The sequence below is a fragment of the Barbus barbus genome (genome assembly GCF_936440315.1).
Source record: "Barbus barbus genome assembly, chromosome: 46".
Taxonomy (NCBI): domain Eukaryota; kingdom Metazoa; phylum Chordata; class Actinopteri; order Cypriniformes; family Cyprinidae; genus Barbus; species Barbus barbus.
In genome coordinates, this window is record NC_136724.1 from 11,309,730 (window position 1) to 11,332,567 (window position 22,838).

The window sequence follows — 22,838 nt, forward strand, 5'->3', positions numbered from 1 at the left end:
GTAAGCCATTATAGCCTATTTTTATTTGTTTTTAAGTATTCTACTAATTTCTCCTACAAATTCATTGAGCCGAAGCATAAACTTTAGCTTGTTTTGTCAGAGAAACTCCTCTCCCACTCCGCTACCGCTCGCTTCGTCCGCCATTACGCTCTGCCGAAAAGAATTATGGGATAGGTAGGACGGGAAAGGATCCACCACAACCATCCTTCCAATTCGGGGAAAATGAGGACGTATTTGTGGGCCGCATTTGAAGGATCCTACGAATTTGGACAGCCTTCGTCGCGGCGCTGTGACGTAACATCCTTCAAATGAGTACTCCGAAGGATGCAGACCCTGAATTTGGACACAGCCAGAGGCTGTTTTTTTTTTGGGGGGGGGGGGGGGGGTATCCTATGGTATCCGTAAATGGCGATTGGGTGTCGCACAACTCTTGATTGAAATTCAATGAAGTCAAGGCTGTAATGTGATTAGTTATTACAGCACACGTGATCCAAGTTAGCTGTTACGCTTTCTCCAATAGTAAGTATTAAGGCCCGTTCACACCAAGCACCATAACTATGCAAGAGCATCTCAAAAAAATTGAATTCATTTTTTTTTTTTTTTTTACATTTCAAAAAGTGAAACTTTCATATAGTCTAGATTCATTACATGTAAAGTAAAACATATTAAAAGTTTTTGTTTGTTTTAATTTTGCTGATTAGAGCTTAAGTCAAAAATCCAGTATCTCAAAATATTAGAATATTTACATTTGAGTTTTATTTAATGACCATCCCTACTGTATAAATTCTGGGTATCTCTTGTTCTTTGAAACCACAATAATGGGGAAGACTGCTGACTTGGCAATGGTCCAGAAGACAATCATGGACACCCTCCACAAAGAGTGTAAGTCACAGAGGGTCATTACTGAAAGGGGTGGCTGTTCACAGAGTGCTGTATCAGAGCAGATTAAACGCAAAGTTGACTGGAAGGAAGAAATTGGGTAGGAAAAGAGGCACAAGCAACAGGGATGACTGCAAGATTGAGAATACTGTCAAGCAAAACTGATTCAAACACTTAGGAGAGCTTCACAAGGAGTGGACTGAAGCTGGAGTCAGTGCATGAAGAGTCATCACGCTCAGACGTCTTCAGGAAAAGGGCTACCAAGCCACTGATCCAGAGACAACGTCAGAAGCGTCTTACCTGGGCTGTGGAGAAAAAGAACTGGACTGTTGCTCAGTGGTCCAAAGTCCTCTTTTCAGATCAAAGTAAATTTTGCATTTCATTTGGAAATCAAGGTCTGGAGTCTGGAAGAAGACTGGAGAGGCACAGAATCAAAGCTGCTTGAAGTCCAGTGTGACGTTTCTGAAGTCAGTGATGATTTGGGGTGCTGTGACGTCTGCTGATGTTGGTCCATTGTTTTTTATCAAGTCCAAAGTCAATGCAGCCATCTACCAGGAGATTTTGGAGCACTTTATTCTTTCATCTGCTGACAAGCTTTATGGAGATGCTGATTTCCTTTCCAGCAGGACTTTAGCACCTGCCCACAGTGCCAAAACCACTTCCAAGTGGTTTGTTGACCATGATATTACTGTGCTTGATTGGCCAACCGACATGCCTGACCTGAACCCCATATGGAATCTATGGGATATTTTCAAGAGAAAGATGAGAAACAGTCAATCCAACAATACAGATGAGCTGAAGGCTCAATAGTGCCTCAGCAGAGCCACAGGCTGATCGCTTCAATGCCACACCTCACTGATGCTGGAGTTTGTGCTGAAGAAGCACCGACCAAGTATTGAGTGCTTAAATGAACATACTTTAAAGAACTTGAACTTTTCTGTTTTGCAAATCCTTGTTTTGATTGATCTTACGAAATATTCTAATATTTTGAGATACTGGATCTTTTGACCTTCATGAGCTGTAAGGTGTAATCATCAAAATTAAAACAATTTTTTTTTTTAAATGTTTTACTTTACATGTAACGAATATAGAATATACGGAAGATTCACTTTTTGAAATAAGTTGCAAAAAAACTTTTTCAACATATTCAAATTTTTTGAGATGCACCTGTATATATAACGATAAAGGGCAGAAGGTCGTGGGTTGGAGTCTCAGGTCCGGCAGGGATTGTAGGTGGGGGAGTGAATAACCAACACTCTCTCCACCCTCAATACCACGACTGAGGTGAGACCCTTGAGCAAGGCACCGAACCTCCAACTGCTCCCCGGGCGCTGCAGCATTGGCTGCCCACTGCTCCGGGTGTATGTTCACCACTGTGCACTTGCATGGGTTAAATGCAGAGCACAAATTCTGAGTATGGGTGACCATACTTGACCACACACCACACCACCACTTTGTAGGAGAAACATATATTAAAGAATAGCAGAGTTCACTCCACAGCTATGAAGATAAAGGCACAGAGAAATCATATTGTTGGAATAACGTTCAAAACTATTTTTTTTCAGCTGATGAACGATAAAAACGTTGATGGCCAGTCAGAGTCAATCCTGCTATAACGAGCTCAAGAATTTAAAGCAGCAGATGAGTGTGCGCTTACAGACAATATCGTCCGCTGGTGTGAAATCTAATATGGTTATCTTTATAGTTCCAATTCTTGGTGTGAATAGGCCTTTACAGACAATCTCTGAACTGTACACTGCATTTGTTGCTGCCATAAAGCAATCTGCCCTTTTGGCAGAATTTTGTCGCTAAACTTACAAACTCCAAAAACAGACATGGGAAAGAAACAGAAGCCATTCATCTTATTGGAAGTCAGTGTGCTGTCAGAATGAATTTGAAACTGATATTGCAAGGTAAAAAAACAAAACTAACAAAGTTTTGAATTATTAAGGGTCAAAAGTGCGTATGACATTGAGAGATGACATGTTGCAATAGTTTTGTTAGGGTAAATTAGTGTGACAGAAATAGTTCATGCATTTGATAATATGATACAAGGTCAATAAATCATATGAGGAAATGTTTACATGCAGCTGTTGCGGCTCACCCAAGAAAAATAAATAAATTGATTAATCAAATTGGAAATAAAGAAGCAGTTGAATATTTCGTTGCATTGCAATAGGTTTTGTTCAGAGGTATATGTGACCCTGGACCACGAAACCAGTCACAAGGGTAAATCTTTTTTTAAAAATTGAGATCCTTTCCATTGATATGTGGTTTGTTAGGATAGAACAATATTTGGCTGAAATACAACTATTTGGAAATCTGGAATCTGAGGGTGCAAAAAAATATAAAAATATTGAGAAAACCATATTTCTTAGCAATGCATATTACTAATCCAAAATTATGTTTTGATATATTTACGGTATATTTACAAAATATCTTCATGGAACATGATCTTTACTTAATATCCTCATGATTTTTGGCATAAAAGAAAAATCGATAATTTTAACCCATACAATGTATTTCTGGCTATTGATACTAATATACCCCTGCTACTTATGACTGGTTCTGTGGTCCAGGGTAGGGTTGGGCTGATAGACGATGCCATCGCCGATGGCTGATAGACATATATATATATATATATTTTTTTTTTTTTTTGCAGGACTGTATATGCATGCAATTGTTTAATAAATTAAGGACAGTAGGCTTCAGATACAGTATAGAAGATAATTGTGGTAAAAAGAAAAGCAATGTCATATCTAATTTATCATCACACTCCTCTGAGGCTATAAAGCCACATCCGAGCTCCTGTAACAGTTCTGTCACTTCTCATTTCAGATATGTGCATATCTAAAGGAACCAGTGACCCAGGGACTTGAGCTCTCAAGTCTCTTATCCTTATGTATCAACAGTAAACCAAAGGTTAAGCCATAATTCATTTGTCATAAACTGATGATTCCTTAACTATAATGTCATATGTAACCATTTTATTGAAAGTTTGTTTTGATGGCAAATAATGTATATACTGTAAAGGCAGGGGCCCAAAATATAGGCAATACAATATAAACCCACTGTAAGCAATTCCATTTCAATTAACAGTGGCTTATGCCAAATTCCTAAAATTAATTAGACCAAATCACATCCAATGGCCATTACAAAATAAACACTGAAATGCTAGCGTCTGAGATCCATACATTAAAATTTATTTGGCCTAATCGAATTTGTAAACTAAGCTGAATGTGGAATGCTGTTTATTGCATGAAACAATCTAGATATACGTATTTTACATTCTGACAGCTGTTTATGTCAGGAAAGCAGAGCCCAGGTTTGTTTAGACTACCAGTATGTGAGTCATTTGCCAAGTACGCTACACTCAGACGTTGGTTTTCTTAGAGTGCTTTCAACTAAGGGCACAAGGGTGATTCACTACATATAATCCATTATAATGTCTACTAAGTGGAAACCAGTTATTCCGATGGTGCTAAGCTAAACACAGAAATATAATTTTGCTTATGTTAATGTCTTAGCGACTCTGTTTTAAGAAAACACATAACCAGCGATATCCCTTCCCTGCTTACTAGTCTTAATCCAATTTCAGCAACACTTTACATTCACTTTTTAGAAGCTGGTAGAGCTTTGGCCTCTGAAGACGTTTAAGATTACACATGTGAAACTGATTCTTTAGTGTGGAGCACAGTGCTCACGCTATGCATGTCTACATTTAGTCATGCAAAAGTGAAACGCGGAAAGTATTTTAAACAGTCAGAGGGTACAGAGCAAAATGTACTTCTGTCTAGTGCAAAATAGCCCAACAAAAGTGAAGAAATGTGTGTTAAAATAGTGCGGTAACATACTGGTTATCAGTGGATGTTAGAGATTTTTTAATTTAAATGATACGGATTGATATTGGATATTTAATTGTCCATGCTCGTTTTCTCTATTTTTACTAGTGCTGTCAAACGATTAATTGCATCCAAAATAAAAGTTTTTGTTTACATAATATATGTGTGTGTACTGTGTATTTTTGTTATGTATATATAAAAACACACACATACAGCATATATTTTTAAAATATTTACATGAATATATTTATATATATAAACATGCATGGGTGTGTATTTATATGTGCATAATAAATATACACAGTACACACACATATATGTAAACAAAAACTTTTATTTTGGATGCAATTAAGCGTGGTTTGACAGCACTAAATTTTACATTTAATGTTAATATTTAAAACAAACAATAATAGTTTAAGAAAAATCTTTAGATCTATCAAAGTAGATTAAAAAAAATTCTTACTGTATATTATACCGTATTTAAAACGATTGATTGTAGTTTTGTGTGTTACCATTTTATTTTATTTAAAATTCTATTGCATATCATTTAAATATCATCCATGTATCATTAATGAAGTTTATCTTATCTAATCTAACATAACAATAAAATAATTGTAAGTATATTGTAAGAGTCGACACAATTTGATTCACTGATTCAGAATCAGTAACCAGTCCTTTAACACTGTACTGGAATCAGTACATAGATGTGTTAAATTTAGCACAATAAAAAATCAGACTTACAAGGCATAACATTTTATTATACAGATAAATACCATAACTTTTCAAATTACAGAAATACGTCGGGCTAAGCCATGGGCTTGAAATGAAACAGAGATGAGGTTTTTTTTTTGCATTCGAGGGTTCAAAAAGAATTCCTTCATCCTCAGCATTTCAAATCACGTTGAATCATATATAGGCTTAGAGTCTTAATTCTGATAATGTGTGAGATGCAATGCTTGATATAAAGGAGCTATACTGCTTTTGCCAAAATACAATTGTGCATTTCTATAGAAAAATATCTTAGACTTCATATTGTAATGGCTGTGCTCTGTAAAAATGCTTATAAATAGAATAAACCTCATATAATATATAAATGTGTTTTGTTTGTGCAACATTTGTTTTTAGAAAAATAACTCCATGTCCTGCCCTGTTAGCATAAGAGCTCATAACTCTCCTTCTGAAAACATATAAAAGAGCCCGTACACATTGCACTGCATTGTTGCACAGAACTGAAATCCAACCAAATGAAACACATCCTTCAAGAGTAAAGTTGTATGCCTTAAACATATTTTACCTTAGTTGTTTTGAATCAAATATACAGGTGTTAATGCATTTAAAGACCCCATGCAAATGAAAACTAAAAGCAAATGAGGGTTTGAAGAAGAGAAACTGAGTTTTCCAAGCCCTTGTACACTCACCAAACACTAGAAACGATATCTAGAATGCTATATATAATAAATAAACCTTCTGAAGAGGGAAACTGCACATAAATATAAGAATAACAAATAAAAGTAAAATTTCAGGATGTACCAAAAAACTCATTTTACAATAGTGGCACATTTAAATTGAATCCCCAACGACTCTGGCAGTCAGAATTTGCATACTACAGATTTAAGACAAAGACTTCATCTCATACGAGGCTTTTATTTCCTTTTCTGTGTTGTTTGAGGTAAACTGAAGTACTGTTAAAGACTCTTAAAGGCAATGTCCTACTTCCTCTAGCGCCACCCGACTGTGGCACTACCTGACTTTTGATATCCAAAGCATCCAAGGTCATAAACATGCAAGCAAGCCCTCAACATCGTCTTTTTTTTTCTCTCAAAACATCTCACCTGCTGTCACATGTCAAACCTGACATCTGAAGCACAATAAATCTTGCACAACATTGCATGCACGATGGCATAGGCTTCATTTACATAACACGACAAAACAGTCAATTCCCAGAATTCAATAAATAACACACTTTATAAGACTTTTTGATTGGTTTTGCCATGATCTCAATGGATGTATTCAACAAAGAGTGGGAAACCACAGAACTTTTAGAATTTTCCATCTCTCAAATACTGGGACAGAATTACAATGCCCCTATTTGGTGAACAATTAAACTATGCAAGTGTAAAAATAAATCATATTGCACATTTTCAATAAATAATATATTTTCCCTTGTCACAAAAAAGTGGGAGTGAATTTGCTTCGCATTAAATTCAAACATGATTTTCAGTGAGGTTAACAAACAAAGTTACATGAAAACAAAAAACGAAACGTGAGGAGTACAGTAGGGAGCATCGATTCAAGAGCTTCCGAGAAGAACTGCAGTGAGTCGGTAAAGGGTGTAAGACGGATGAGTGACGCTGGTGTGCGCGTTCGGTTTCCTCGGGCCAGGCTGGCTTAAACGTACGCCCGCTGCAGCAAAGCCCCCTGAATGCATTCCTCTGGCACTGCGAGCACATCTCCCAGTTACACGTCAGATGGTAAATGAGTAAGGCAGCTGCTCTTGCCCATCACGCAAAAGTGCATCATCGAACATTTTCAGTTAAGTCTCTGCCAGAGACCTATGGAGTTGCTGATATTAAGGCTTTCCGTCAGCAAAAAGTCACGTTGCACTGCATTCTCTTCTTCGGTTTCCATTTTAATGGTAATTTTTCCCCCAAAAAATATTTCATCTCTTTTGCCAGAGCCACATGATATTAGACCACCCCATTCTCAGAGATGATGCTCTGGGTTTCAAACTCCCATATGTTGATTCTTCAGCTCCCTCTGCCCTCTGGAGACTGCCTGGTGCCATTTGGATTTCAGAAAGATCATTGACACTGTGCGGGTCACCATCCAACACTAAAAGTGGTTATAATAATGGAATACAGGGTTAAAAGTTACAGTACATCCATAACAAATGCAGATGGGGCTAGTTGTCTCAGAGGCTGTAGATAGCAGGTCTTATGGATGTTGGCTTCAAACAAAACTGTAAAAAACTCTATTTTAAAGGTTGAACGATCTATGGAATGTAGAAAGTAGACAGAAACAATTAAAGTCATTTAGTATGAGCAGGAAATTATAAATGTTACGTTTTGTGATGAGGGGTCAACTAACAGGTTGCTCAGTTTGGACAGTGTTGATGCAAGTTTGTGTTTTTGAAGACTCTATAGCTCTATGAAGTGATTATATTTTGTTTTCAGTGTCTAGAACTTATGATGTTAATGGTTAAGTTGATACAACTGTTTTTTGTGAAATATATTCTCCAGTCACCATATGCTGGTAATAACTGTTGGTTAAAAAGTGAAAATAAAGAACTATATATAATGAAGGTAGAACTTAGAACTTAGCATTTTTGGTACAAGGTTTATTTGATATTTATATATTTTATTTAATTTCTGTAGGTAAAATCAACTCTATTGTGCTGATTTCTGAATGAGCTTTTTTGCTTAATTTTTTACTAGTGCTGTCAAACGATTAATCGTGACTAATCGGGATCGGGGTCTTGGCAATCTTCTTATAGCCAAAGTAATCTTTATGTAGAGCAACAATTCTTTATTTCAGATCCTCAGAGAGTTCTTTGCCATGAGATGCCATGTTGAACTTCCAGTGACCAGTATGAGAGAGTGAGAGCGATAACACCAAATTTAACACACCAGCTCCCCATTCACACCTGAGACTAATTGGGCCCAATTTGGACATTTTCACTTAGGGGTGTACTCACTTTTGTGGCCAGCGGTTTAGACATTAATGGCTGTGTTGAGTTATTTTGAGGGGACAGCAAATTTACACTGTTATACAAGCTGTACACTCACTACTTTACATTGTAGTAAAGTGTCATTTCTTCAGTGTTGTCACATGAAAAGATATAATAAAATATTTACAAAAATGTGAGGGGTGTACTCACTTCTGTGAGATACTGTATTTTGGAAATATTTACATGTATATATTTATATTCATATAATTTATATTTTATATATATATATATATATATAAATATATTTATTATGTAAAAATATCATATTTTTCTTAATTATAGACATGCATGTGTTTGTATTTATATATACATAATAAATATACACAGTGCACACACATATTATGTGAACAAAAGCTTTTATTTTGGATGCGATTAATCGTTTGACAGCACTATTCTTTACTATTATAATTTTGCTGAAAAGCATATAATAGGCTGTTTGACAGCAGGCTCTGACAGCTTACCCCATGCAATGTGATGACATGTCTCGCTATTATATGGGGTGAATGGTCAACATTTTAAAATTATGAAGTCTAAATTTTTACTAAAGGCAATATTACATGCAATAATAAAGCAATGGCAGAATGCATTGCAATGCACTTGATGAAAAATGTCATCAAAAATCTACACAGAGATTATTAAGAGAGTTGCTGGGTATGTTTATGTCAATACTCAAACAATTCCACCTAAAAACACATTATTCCATCCAATAATTATATGTTTTGTGTGAATACTAGCACTGAGTCATTTACTTAGAAACATGATAATATCAGATTCAAGTCCCGTCCTCATTTTTTGTTGGTTGAATATCCTGTTTCACTCAGAAATATGTCTTGAAATATGGAATTTAAATATGTTGCCAATGACAATTCAATATTGATTTTAACATTTTTTAACTATACCACCATCCAAAAGTTTGGGGTCGGTAAGTTTCTTTAGCACACCAAGGCTGCATTTTTAAAATATAAAACACAGTAAAAACAGTAATATTGTGAAATATTATAACAATTTAAAATATTGTTAAGTGTCACATGATCCTTCAGAAATCATTCTAATACGCTGATCTGGTGCTCAAGAATCATTTCCTATTATTATCAGTGTTGTGCTACTTAATATTTTTGTGGAAACTGTTTTTCCTTTTTTTCAGGATTCTTTGATGAATAGAAAACTCAAATCTTTTATAACATTACAAATGTATAAATTGTCATTTAACATTAACATTATAAAAAACTGACCTCAAACCTTTGAATCGTATACAAAAAAATAAAAAATAAACTCAGAATACGCTTGTAAATTTCACAAACAATTATAAAGAAACAGGAAGTAACAGGTTGAATTAAACTTGACAGTTTGAAGTAGAAAAACTGAAATAGTATCTTCTTATAAAATCTACTTCAATAATCTTTGTGTCATTTACAATTTTGGAAAATCAAGAATAATGTATAAAGATAAAAAAGTTTACCTGAGATGGAAGTGTTTCATGTAAGGAAATGGACAAAAATGATTGCCAATCCAATATTCAAAAGCATCACCATGGCAACCAAAATTGAGTTAGGACCCTGGGTAAAAAGACACATGATGTTACAATTCCAGCAATAATCCATAAAACACACAACTGTAAGTATAACAGTTACAACTCTTGACACTTACAGATTCTTCCGCTACGGTTTCATTGGCCTTATCTATGCTGGCTTTCTTGGTTTCAGCTAAGCTCTTTGGTTTGATAGACTCTTGTTTCCTGATCTTGGCGTCTGGTTTGGGAGTGGTCGTCCTGACCATTTTGGGTGGTGGAGGCATCCTGGCCAGGCTAGACTGAGTCATCTCAGGCTCTTCATCTTCTGGTTCCTCTGGTGGAGGCAACTTCATCACCGGCTTCACGTAGTAACTGTGATAAGCAGCATGTAGCTGCCCATTACCTGTGCTGGCAGGTTTGAGCAGGGGTTCAGGGGCCTTGGGGGGCTTTGGTGGAGGAACATCCTGTAGCTTGATGGCCGGTACAGGAGGAGGGGTGGATACTTTGGTGATCTCTGCCACAATGGAGGCTCTCTCTTCTTTGCTTATCTTGCGAGCTACACTACTACTGTCCTTGCTTATCTTTCGGGCTACGCTGCTGTTGTCCTTGCTTATCTTGCGGCTGGCGCTGGGGTTGGGTGCTTGGCTCTGTTGAGGGGAGAGAGGAGGTGACGGGGTTGGGCTCTGGGCAGGAGAGTGGCTTGGAGTCGTGCCGCGCCGATAGAAAGGGCTGCCAGAAGGCTTCTCCTTGTCCTTCTCCTTCTCCTTCTCTTTAGGTGCTTCCTCCTTGATCTCCTCCACCGGCTCACTGAACTTTTGTTTGATGTAGTCAAGTCCTGAAAGGGAGGCATAAAATGTCAGAAATTATAATACAAGTTCACCAGCAATTTGACATAATTATTACAAAAAACGAATTTTGACTGGTCACCAAATTTCATACACACTTGCCAAGTTATAGGTCATCATTGCCAAGGATTATATATATATATATATATATATATATATATATATATATATATATACATAAATATAAAACAATGTTCTATTAAAAGTATATAATATAAAAATCTTCCATAATTATTTTTTTTTATAAATAACATTTGATCAGTTACAAACAAACAACAAACAATATAGCCAAATCGCAAGTCATCGAGGAGCTATTGATTAAAAGAGAAACTTTTGTTTATAAAACACATATTTAAATAAATAAATAATATACAATAAATATAATATTAAATATTTACATACATTCAAATATATAACAAATAAACTTATGTTTATATTATTTGTGTGTAAAATGTAACATTTATAAAATTATACTAATTAAATATAATTATATGAATTTATACATGTACAATCTAAAGTTATTTAGAAAATATAATATACAATAGAGTTTATTTCTCTAATTGGAATATTTTGACTGTATTTTATTGTAAGATAAATGTAGTCTCGCGTAGCCAGACCTTCAGACTGACGGCTGTACACCAAGCTGTAACTGACCAGTGTCAGAACTTTAGATATATATAAGAACTCGGGTTCTTAAAGAAATATTGTAAAGGGATATTGTGCGTTAAAGGGATAGTTCACCCAAAATAAAAAATTCTGTCTTTAATTACTCACCCTCATGTCGTTCCAAACCCTAAGACCTTCGTTCATCTTCAAAACACAAATTAAGATATTTCTGATGAAATCCGAGAGCTTTCTGACCCTGCATACACAGCCATGCAACTGACGCGTTCAGTGTCCAGAAAGGTCGTAAGGACATTGTTAAAATAGTCCATGTGACATCAGTGGTTCAACCTTAATTTTCATTTTTTAACAATGTCCTTACTACCTTTCAGGGCCTTTGAACGAGTCAGGATCAGGATTTCATCAAAAATATCTTAATTTGTGTTCCGAAGATGAATGAAGTTCTTAGGGTTTGGAACGATATGAGGGTGAAACAACTTAAATTTTGGGGTGAACTGTCCCTTTTAATGCAGCTTCATGTGTTCAAGTCTATTCTGTAAAATAAAAACAGTTTTGGTAATGTGAGTGAATTTTTCTAGTTCTCAAACATGGTTTGCTCAGTCACCCTGTCAATGAAAACTGTCTAATCTGGATCAATTAACTGCTGAAACTGCTTAGAGGACATCAGCAAAACTATGAATGACACAGTGCTGAGTTTGCATAATAGAGCTTTCCGGGAAAATCGTACGGCTCCAACTAGCTTAAGCCCAAACAATTTAACTGCAGTTTAATTCACTTGACATCTCTGGCATCCATGATGACCAGCTTCAAAGAGTGCGAGGGCATTCTTAACGTTTAAAAGGCTTAAAGTATCCTCTGAAGATAATTTCTCACAATAACTTGATAAGAGCTCATGCTTTATGGAGGGTTCATTCTCCTTCTTTCTGTCTGATCTGAACGCCTGTCACAAGTTCCTGGCATTGTTTGCATGATTTACTGGTCTAAAGAGACCATGTTAGCTCACTGCAGGCATAATTCACTGCCAAACACACAAGCCTGTTCTTCTGTCATTTACAGAAGACACTTATGTACTTATATGAGCAGCTATTAACTAACTTAATTGTTCTTAAAAATCATTAAGCAGAATCAGTATCTATCAACATTCAGATTGATTTTGATCATATGATGTCTAATGTTACAAGCCATTGTGCAGAGTGTTATTCTCTAACCATCGCCATGAACTGTTAATCTTGTAGTTCATAATACTCTAAGATTGCTTTGATCTCTCTTTAATCCTAAAGCAAGACTCTGAAAGTGGAAGTCTGCTACCCTGGGATGGCACAATAGTAAAATACTGTATTTGATAAACAAAACAACAAATACAATGTACTCGAGCAATTTTATTCCAAATCATTTTAATATTAAATCCTGCATTATTATGAAATTAACAAACATTGAACAAGCACATATAAATGAAAAAAATAAAAAAATAACTCAGAAATGGCTGGTAAATTAGAAAACAATTACAAAGAAACAGCAAGTAACACTGAATTAAACATGACATTTTGAACCCCCCCAAAAAGGAAATTATATTATATATATATATATATATATATAAATACACACACATACAGTATATATATATTGAAAATACTTGTATATATATATGTAGTTATATATATTTATATTCATATAATTTATATTATATATAAATATAGTTATTATATAAACATAACATTTTTCTTAAATATATACACATGCATGTGTTTGTATTTATATATACATAATAAATATACAAATATATATGTGACCCTGGACCACAAAACCAGTCATAAGGGTCAATTTGTCTAAATTGAGATTTATACATTTATCATCTGATTTATCATTTATAGATATATCATCTGAAAGCTGAATAAATAAGCTTTCCATTGGTGTATGGTTTGTTAGGATCGGACAATATTTGGCTGAGATGCAACTATTAGAAAATCTGGAATATGAGGGTGCAAAAAAAAACCGAAATGTTGAGAAAATCGTCCTTTAAAGTTGTCAAAATGAAGTTCTTAGCAATGCATATTACTAATCAAAAAATTAAGTTTTGATCTATTTACAGTAGGAAATTTACAAAATATCTTCATGGAACATAAAAGAAAAAGAAAAATCAATAATTCTGACCCATACAGTGTATTTTTGGCTATTTCTACAAATCTACCCCAGCGCCTTAAGACTAGTTTTGTGCTCCAGGGTCACATATTATGTGAACAAAACCTTTATTTTGGATGCGATTAATCGTTTGACAGCACTATTTTTTACTTACACAACTACAAAGGCAACATAAAAATGCACAACAGCATACATATATTTTTAATTGAATCCTTTTAGAAGTGTGAAAAGATTCAAATAAATTAAATAAATAAATAATAAATATATTAAAAAAAACCGTACATGTAAATAAATGTTACTTTAATTATTTATATATATATATATAATCTATTTCTTTGTATTATGCACAGATGACAGATAATCCTGGCCATATTTCAGCACCATTAGACAGTGCTATGTGGGGGAACGCTCTGTTTAAATCCTCTGGAGCATTGCACCCTCGCCGACCTTAAATTAGACCGAACGTCAATAACGAGAGGTATTCATTTAATAGTCGATGGGACGGAAAGGCCTCGTCTTCTAAGGTTGTGATGGAGCTACACAATCACATCCGCTGCTTTTGTGGATTAGATTATGGCACCTGTGCAGTGTAGTTATAAAATATTATTTTCTTAATCACTATATTTGCCTTGTTTTCGAAAAAAAAACATCTAAACATCATTAATTAAGACTTGTTTTCAGAGAAGATATCTTGAATTATGTTCTCTAACATTAATTATTAAAAGGCAAAAAAATCTTAAGTGAATTATTTGTATCTAAAGACAAAGACAAAAAGATTAGAAAATGATTTTTATATTGTAACAATACAAAACGCAATGCTTCTTATTAATTAAATAACTAAATTCTGGAAAGTCCTTGTTACCTTAAAAGAAGATGATACAATATGATGAGGCATCAAGATGTATAATGAGAACTGTCATGTTGTCATGTGAAATTCAACTCCAAAAATAAGTGGTGGCAATACAACCTCACAGGCTCAAAATCTGCATAAGGCATTTGACAAAGATCCAAAGGCCTCTCTTATGACATGAGAAGGATTATGAAATACTTTCACCCACCGTTAAGAGACACAACTCAATTACCCCTGACACGAGGGCGGATGGCACTGAAGCAGCACTATTGTCTCAACATGCAATAGATCAAATTCAGAGACGCTACAACGCAGCACAAACAAATCAGTCAGAGGCATGACAAACATACAGATGCAGTCTGTGCAATCAACCTTAACCTTTTGTTTATTATCTACATTGTGAAGAATATTAATAGGCTCCCTAAGCTAATAAAAGCAGCATGTGATATGGGGGGTTTTGAATTTATTAAGCACTTATCTGTGCTTACAGATTATCTGTGTACTCTCTCAATACATGTTCCTGGCCTTTTTATTTATTTTTCTCACAACGACTTTAATTGCGGCTGTATTAAGAAAATACTTTATAAATATGTATATAATAATAATAATAATATATTTTGTCTTATTTATTATGATTGTTTGTTATGAGAAACCGTTGTAACTGTGAAAAAAATAAACACATACATGTGACTGTATTAAGAAAATACATTATAGATATGTAAATATGTACAAGAAATAATAAACATTTATACAAAAATGTATACTTTATTTACTTATAAATACATGTTCTTTGCCTTCTTTAATAATAATAATAATAATAATAATAATATATTTCTTATTTATTATGTTTGTTATGAGAAACAATTTTAACTGTGAGAGCAATTAATACATGTATTTATTTTTCTCACAACTGTTACTTTAAGTAGTTGCGACTGTATTTGGAAAATACGTTATAAAAATGTAAATACGTGCATATATGTAGGCTACATATACAGTATACAAGAAACAACAAATAAAAAATAATACATATATTAATCTATAATCTATTTACTTATAAATACATGTTCTTGGCATTCTTTAATAATAATAATAAAAAAGTATTACATATGTGTATTTAATTCTCAATTGCAACTTTATGTATGTACATATATGTGTGTATATATATATATATATATATATATATATATATATACACACACATACAAATGTATATACACATATAACGTAGTAAGAATGTGTGTGTGGATCAACAAGTATACACACATTTTTTGTTCTGTTTATACAACAAACAGTCAAAATTGTAAGATAATTTAATACATTATACATTATTTATTTATTATATATGCCAAAATCTGAGCCATCAAGATTGTACTGAAACGGCATAAATAAATAGAGAAAAAGAGAGATGAACTGTTGGGGTCATAAGGTCAGGGCAGCAACTGGCTTCTGTGCACCTTGCATTGAGGAGACGGGAAGTGATTGAGTGATTTAAAGGGAGGAGGGAAGAGGAGGTGCAGTCAGGGTTCAACATGTCTGACTGAAGGAATGGACAGCTGCAGTCAGAGCCCTGCTCGCTGTCCTGCCATTCCAGCTCCTTTCCATTCCAACTATCCCTCTGCTAGCTCCCTGTAAAGGACACATTCGCTCCAAATATAGCGCAATTAACGTCACTCTATAAACCTCATCGGGTAGACCGTTTCAAACAGGGCCTGAAGACAACCATGGCGACAGTGCAGCGGTTTTTCCTGATGTGTTCCTGACAAAGGCATTCTTAACCTCTGCACTAATCTGCCATAAGCCAGAAATGTCAGTTACGAGTGCTAGTGTTTACTCTCCTGAGCGCGATGTTTGAGAGCTAGTGGGAGAACCAGGCAACGCTGGGGATCAGGTGAATCGGGCCAGATCATATCAGAAAGCCACTTTGTTTTCATACGACACTTCAAATTTAAGTAGGTTTGTTTCTGCTATGAAAACCTCATTATATAAAACAAAAAATAACTGTTTTGCATTTGAATATATTTAAAATGTAATTTATTCCTGTGATGGCAAAGCTGGATTTTCAGCACCATTACTCCAGTCTTCAGTGTCACATGATCTTTCAGAAATCACTCTGAAGGTCAAGAAACATCTGAGTCACAAAGTGTTTGATGTTACACTGAAAGTGTTGTTTAACTGGTTGCAGTGTTTGTTCAACCACACTGTGTGTAGTTAGGAAAGATGACGATATGGGGATATTGCCTTTGTTAAACAATAAAAGTAAAGTCTAAGCATTGCAAATAAGCAAACAGGACCAGGAAACGACCAGGAATTTCTAATTAACAGGGAAACATATGGGTAACATATTGCATGCGAGTCCTGTAAAAGAAACCTCACCTAAATAAATACAGAGAAGTGCTAACACTTGCAACTCTTGAAATGTGAATGTCTGGCCAGTTTTAGCATGCAGGGTACTGAAAACGTATCGTATTAAATAAACACATGGCTGTTGTGACCTCAAGTGTGTTAGTCATTAAATCTAGTTAGTGGCACTTATTATAGGCTCATTAACAAATTATATCTTCCCTTGGATTAATCTGAAGCGCTACTATCAAAATGAACCTGTCTACTTGAATGAATCTAGCCTGACACATCATGCCCACTGAATTCAATTTATCAACAAAAAATTTACTATTATATGCAAATTTACATATACCATTCAATATTGGGATCAGTACATTTTTTTTAGGATGCATTTAATTACCAGTAAAGACATTTATAATGTTACAAAATATTTTAAATAAATGCTGATCTTTTAAACTTTTTATTCAGCACCAACTCAGGATATTATAATGATATTGAAAGATCATGTTACACTGAGGACTACAGTAATTGCTGCTGAAACTTCAGCTTTGCCATTACAGAAATAAATTACATTTTAAAATATAGGAAACAGTTATTTTAAATTGTAAATGTAATATTACTGTTTTACTGTATTGTTGATTACAAATACAGAATTGATGAGCATTAGAGACTTAAAAACATAAAACATTTTTACAGACCCCAAACTTTTTAACAGTAATGTGTAGGGGTGGGTATATATTTTTGATACCATAGAAATTTCAGAATTCTTGTCACCAGTGTTAATATCACAAAAAAACTAATTCTAGCCTAAAAAAACCCAAAAAAACAACTCAAGCTCACTGAAGACAAGTAAAGAGTCGGCGATTATATAACAATAAGAAACTGGTTACACGCAATAAGACAAAAAACTACAGTAGAACAAATACATAAATGCTGCAAACATTGTATAAAGTAATCAAATGTACAAAAACAGTGCATATTCTTCACTGTGCAATTTAAATATATATCTCTTCTTATTAAAGTTCCAAAAGTGATTTAATCAAGAGCAGTGAGAAATTTTCTCTCTTTTATTGTTTGATTAACATCAATGACAGACAGCAGGAATATTAGACTGCTGTCACTTTAAGAGCTGCCCGGATCCAGTAAACTGTTACACGTGTTTTTCTTTCTCAGCTGTTCGCGTTCGCTTAGAACCTAAATTACAGTGTTTACAAGGATACTTGCAAAGACGGTCATTTTTGGCACATACAAGTGTGTGTATTTAACTGTTCAAGTTCTATAAACAGCAAAAATAAGTCAGTTCAATAATCTCATGCTCTATGAGTGCCGTCTTCATGTGCATATGGCGAAATGAGTTCTCTTTTGCAGCTGATTGCACTTCAATTGCTTAAAATCACTTGTTTTTTAAAAACCGCAATGCTTAAAAATGCATGCAAATGATACCACGATAGAGACAATAGTCCAAAATCTCAATCGGTTGACAATTTTCTATTATTTAATTGTGTCTACAAGTATATCGCCCACCTGTATTAATGTATGTACTTTTGATGCTTATGTCCAGTTACTCTGTGTATTTTCTGTGCAGTTCATCTTAAATAGGCACAATCTTATATTACAAATTCTTACAAAACCAGTTTCGCTTCTTCACTGAACAAATAAGGTAGTGTTAAACAATCTGGCATTAGATTTCACAAATAATGGATTGTAGTTTAGACAAAAGGGTAAATCAGGTCACTAAGAGAGCAAAAATAAATGGTAGAACAAAAAAGTGAGCAAATCTGAGCAACAGTTCTCCAGAAACAGCTCAGTTTAATTAAGATTTTATCTCCCTGGCGGCTCTCGCAAAGATTTCACAGGTATCTGTAAGACATGATTCATTTGCACAGTCATATCGTGTCCAACACAAGAATCTCCTTGTGAAGGTGATTTCCAGTTATAGATCTGCAGAAGGTTATGTACCAGGCCCCTTGTGAGTTTGACCTTTATCCCTTGACCTCCCTTTGCTCAGCTGGCAAGAGTTTATGGTGTAGTTTGCTTCTGAAAACTGAGAAGTGTTTCTGGAACCTTTTCCATGAGAGGTGAGCGGCACAATAGAGCTGTAACATGCCCACTTCTTATCTGAATCCGCTTACTGATAACAATGTGCCATACGCACGACACACTCAACAAGCCATACATTCCTCATCCAGAGAACATTCACGGTTTGATATGGACGACATTCTTTGGCTGCTGTCGGAGGTATTTCCAAAGGGAACCAGAACAATCACAGAAGAGCAGTCTACTAATATTAGTGCTCAGTAATGTTGAGTAACAACCTTCATGTTTTGAATAAGACTGTTAGTATACACTGCAAAAAAATTATTTTCTAAACAAATATTTTTGTCTTGTTTTTTTAAGAAAATATCAAAGCGTTCTTAAATCAAGATACACTGAAAACCAAAATTATGAAAATATAACACTGTTTTAAAATTATTGCTTCAAACAATAGCCTAACAAATAGGGATGTAACGGTATGAAAATTTCTAATCACGATTATAGTGACCAAAATTATCACGGTTATCAGTATTATCACGGTATTGTTAAAATGTGCTGGAGATGTTCAAAAAGTACCGACACATAAATCACTTCACCAAGTTTCATACTTAAAAATCAACAAACAGCAAATAAAATGACTTTTTGTTTGCATAATCACTAAAACAATAACATTACCAATGAGGTCTGGATTTTAAATGACAATTTGACTGACACCAGTTTAATAGCATGTTCAAATAAATAATGTAAATGTTCTAATAAAGCTTTGAAAAAGTTTAACATAAAGGTAGACCACACATTTCAGCCTTTAAAGAAAAGGGTTAAGTTAAAATGATAATTGATTAATAAATGATTATATGTATTTTATCTGCTACATAAATAATTCTATATAGCATATGAATTGTTTAAATGTGTAGAATCCACATAAGTTTGTTTTTCATCAACCGGTTAAAATTTACAGCAGGTCATGCAAATTTGGTCAATTTTTTGGCCAGACAGAAACTGCACACAGGCTGAATGTAAATAAGTGTCTGTAAATCCACTCTCTGGCAGCAGGTGGCGCTTTATACGGAAAAGCTGAATTACAGCTGATTCCCGTGAACTCCGCGAACACTTCCTTTAGGTATTGCATGGAGCGAAAATGAGAACAAAATGCCATCAAATCGTTTCTGAAGACAGTCCGAACCTTCAGAGGTACATTCATATAATTAATTCATTGATATATTCATTTGTATAATTCCCTTAGCACTCTTTTAAAACCTCCCAGCTTTTCCGCCCTGTTTTCACTCAGAACGAAACTACTGTGCTGCCGTGCGCTCGTGACACTGTTACTGAAAACTCTGCTTTATGCTGGACAGTATTTATTTATCGCGAGTTGTTCAAATCACGGTAATCGAATACGGTTTTAATGATAATTAAAATATGAAACGGTAATACTAACCGTGGGAAATTTTATCATGATTTATCGTCAAACCGGTAATCGTTACATCCCTACTAACAAATAATAAAAAAACTTGTTTTCCCTTTGCATTTAAGTTCATTTTTCTTACCGCACTTATATTATATATGTTAAGTAAGTATAAACGTACTTAATTTTGGTCATTTGTTTAGAAAACCAAACTTAAGTACTTTTACTTCTCATGTATCTTGATTTAAGAATGTTTAAATATTTGTAATGTAAAACAAACCAAAAATACTGTGTCATATGCTCATTGTGCACAATTACTGATACAAATAACATTAAACATAAAAAACAATGTTCCTAATCTGCTAACACATCAGTATTAGAATTACATATGAATCTGCCATTGAAATGTTTACAGGGACAATATTGAGAAAAACACATTCCTGTAGCTGCTAACAGTACAGCACCAAGGTCATTGGTTCGATTCCCACTAAGGAACAGGCAAAATGGAAGTTCCTTCAGATAAAATTGTCTGACAAATGCATAAATGTAATAAAAAATGTATATGTATTACGTAGAGATATTCTGATATTTACCATCCCTTTCCATTACCACTGCATTTAAGAAAACTATAGCTTACAAAACTGTAGCTTCCAAATAAAAATAAAAATTAAATTAATTAATGCTGTCAAACGATTAATCGTGATTAATCGCATCCAAAATAATAGTTTTTGTTTACATAATATGTGTGTATACTGTGTATATATGAAAACAAACAATTGCATGTATATATTTAAGAAAAATACGTTGTTTATATATTAAATATATTTTTATATAATATAAAATATATATATATATATATATATATATATATATATATATATATATATATTAGTGCTGTCAAATGATTAATCGCGATTAATCACATTCCAAATAAAAGATTTTGTTTAAATAATATATGTGGGTGTTCTGTGTATATTTAATATGTATATATAAATACACACTCATACAGTATATATTTGAAAAATATTTACATGAGTCTACATGTCTATATTTATATTCCTATAATTCATATTATAATAAATAGATTTAATATATAAACATAACATATTTTTCTGAAATATATACATGCACATGTGTGTATTTATATATACATGATAAATATACACAGTACACATACATATATTATGTAAACAAAAACTTTTATTTTGGTTGCGATTAATCGTGATTAATCGTTTGACAGCACTAATATATATATATATATATATATATATATATACACACATGTATATACATGTAAAGATTTTCAAAATGTATACTGTATGTGTGTGTATTTATATATACATAATAAATATACACAGTACACACACACATTATGTAAACAAAAAATTATAATTTTTTTGGCTGCGATTAATCGTTTGACAGCACTAAAATAAATAAAAAATAAAAATAAAACCCTAAGGTCTGCATTTAAATGCTATTTATAGATAAATATTATAGATACATAGTATGACATTTATCTTTATTTTATTTTAATTTTCATATTTTATATAATACTTTTTAAAAATATTTATTTATTTAAATATTTACATTACAAACACCCAAAGTTTGTATTTAAATAACATTTGGACATTAAAATATTAAAATAAATAAATAAATCATATTCTTTCGGCAATTTTCATGTTATTTGTCTCACAACCATGAGTACATTAACATTTTTCTACTAATATTTACATATTAATGCTCTGAAAAATGACAGTGAGAACTACACTGACATGCAAAGGTCAGCCAATCATAACAGAGGTCTGAAATCCTAAAGGTACAGCAGCATAACAGCCTGATAATCTAAGAGAGAGAGCCTGGAAAATATCATATCACTGTCAAAAAATCTGCTCACACTTTAGTATAGAGACCGAATTCTCACTATTAACTAGTTGCTTATTAGCATGCCTATTATTAACATATTGGCTGTTTATTAGTTCTTATAAAGCACATATTCTGCATGACCACTTTCTGCATCCCTAATCCCACCCGATACCTAAACTAAACAACTACCTTACTATTAATAAGCAGCAAATTTGGATTTTATTGAGGCAAAAGTCGTAGTTAATGGTTTGTTAATAGTGAGTAACCTTAAAATAAAATGTGACCAAAAACCTTGATCAACTTGATTAGAGCCTGGGAAAAACATTCATGTACCCTCAGCAGAGCTCCACTGAGCTAGGTTAAAGGTAAGTATCTGTTGCAAGGAATGTAAGTGAGGGTGTGTGGTTATAATCTGGTGGCTTTCATCAGGGGTATTTAAGTCTTATATTCAGGGTGTGTGTGGGGGAAAGTAAAACTTTTCTTCTGTAACTTACCTGGTTGATGGAAGCTTGGAGACAATTCACAAGCCACAGCTCTGGCCAAGTCTGATTCCTGACACCCTGCAAGTGCAGCCTGGTCTGCTGCTTCACTCTTAGTCCTTGCGTGGGATGTCCTGTACACACAAGACAGAGAAAGTTATAGCATACATTATCATTTTTTTTTTTTTTTACAGTATTTAAATAAATGTAAGTAAACGTTCTGCTGTGAGAGCGTGCTTGTGCTATGTATTTTAAATTCTGAAATATAAATAAATATAAATGTAATATATGAAATATATTC

At 33.8% G+C, this 22,838-nt stretch overlaps 1 protein-coding gene across 2 annotated transcripts in view; it reads right to left on the reverse strand.

Annotated features, from left to right (window-relative positions):
- Positions 1-5,460: 5,460 nt before the first annotated feature.
- Positions 5,461-22,838, reverse strand: part of LOC306864784 (junctophilin-1-like) — a 39,412-nt gene continuing 22,034 nt past the window's right edge. Inside the window, exons 3-6 of one of the 2 annotated variants that reach the window (XM_079409006.1) lie at positions 22,553-22,671; positions 10,096-10,793; positions 9,908-10,004; positions 5,461-7,553 (exon numbers count right to left, since the gene is read on the reverse strand). In XM_079409006.1, the coding sequence (XP_079265132.1) occupies positions 9,924-10,004; positions 10,096-10,793; positions 22,553-22,671 (898 nt within the window). In that variant the 3' untranslated portion in view covers positions 5,461-7,553; positions 9,908-9,923. Of the gene's footprint in view, positions 7,714-9,907; positions 10,005-10,095; positions 10,794-22,552; positions 22,672-22,838 lie in introns of both variants that reach the window. The other variant, XM_079409007.1, reaches the window with a different exon arrangement.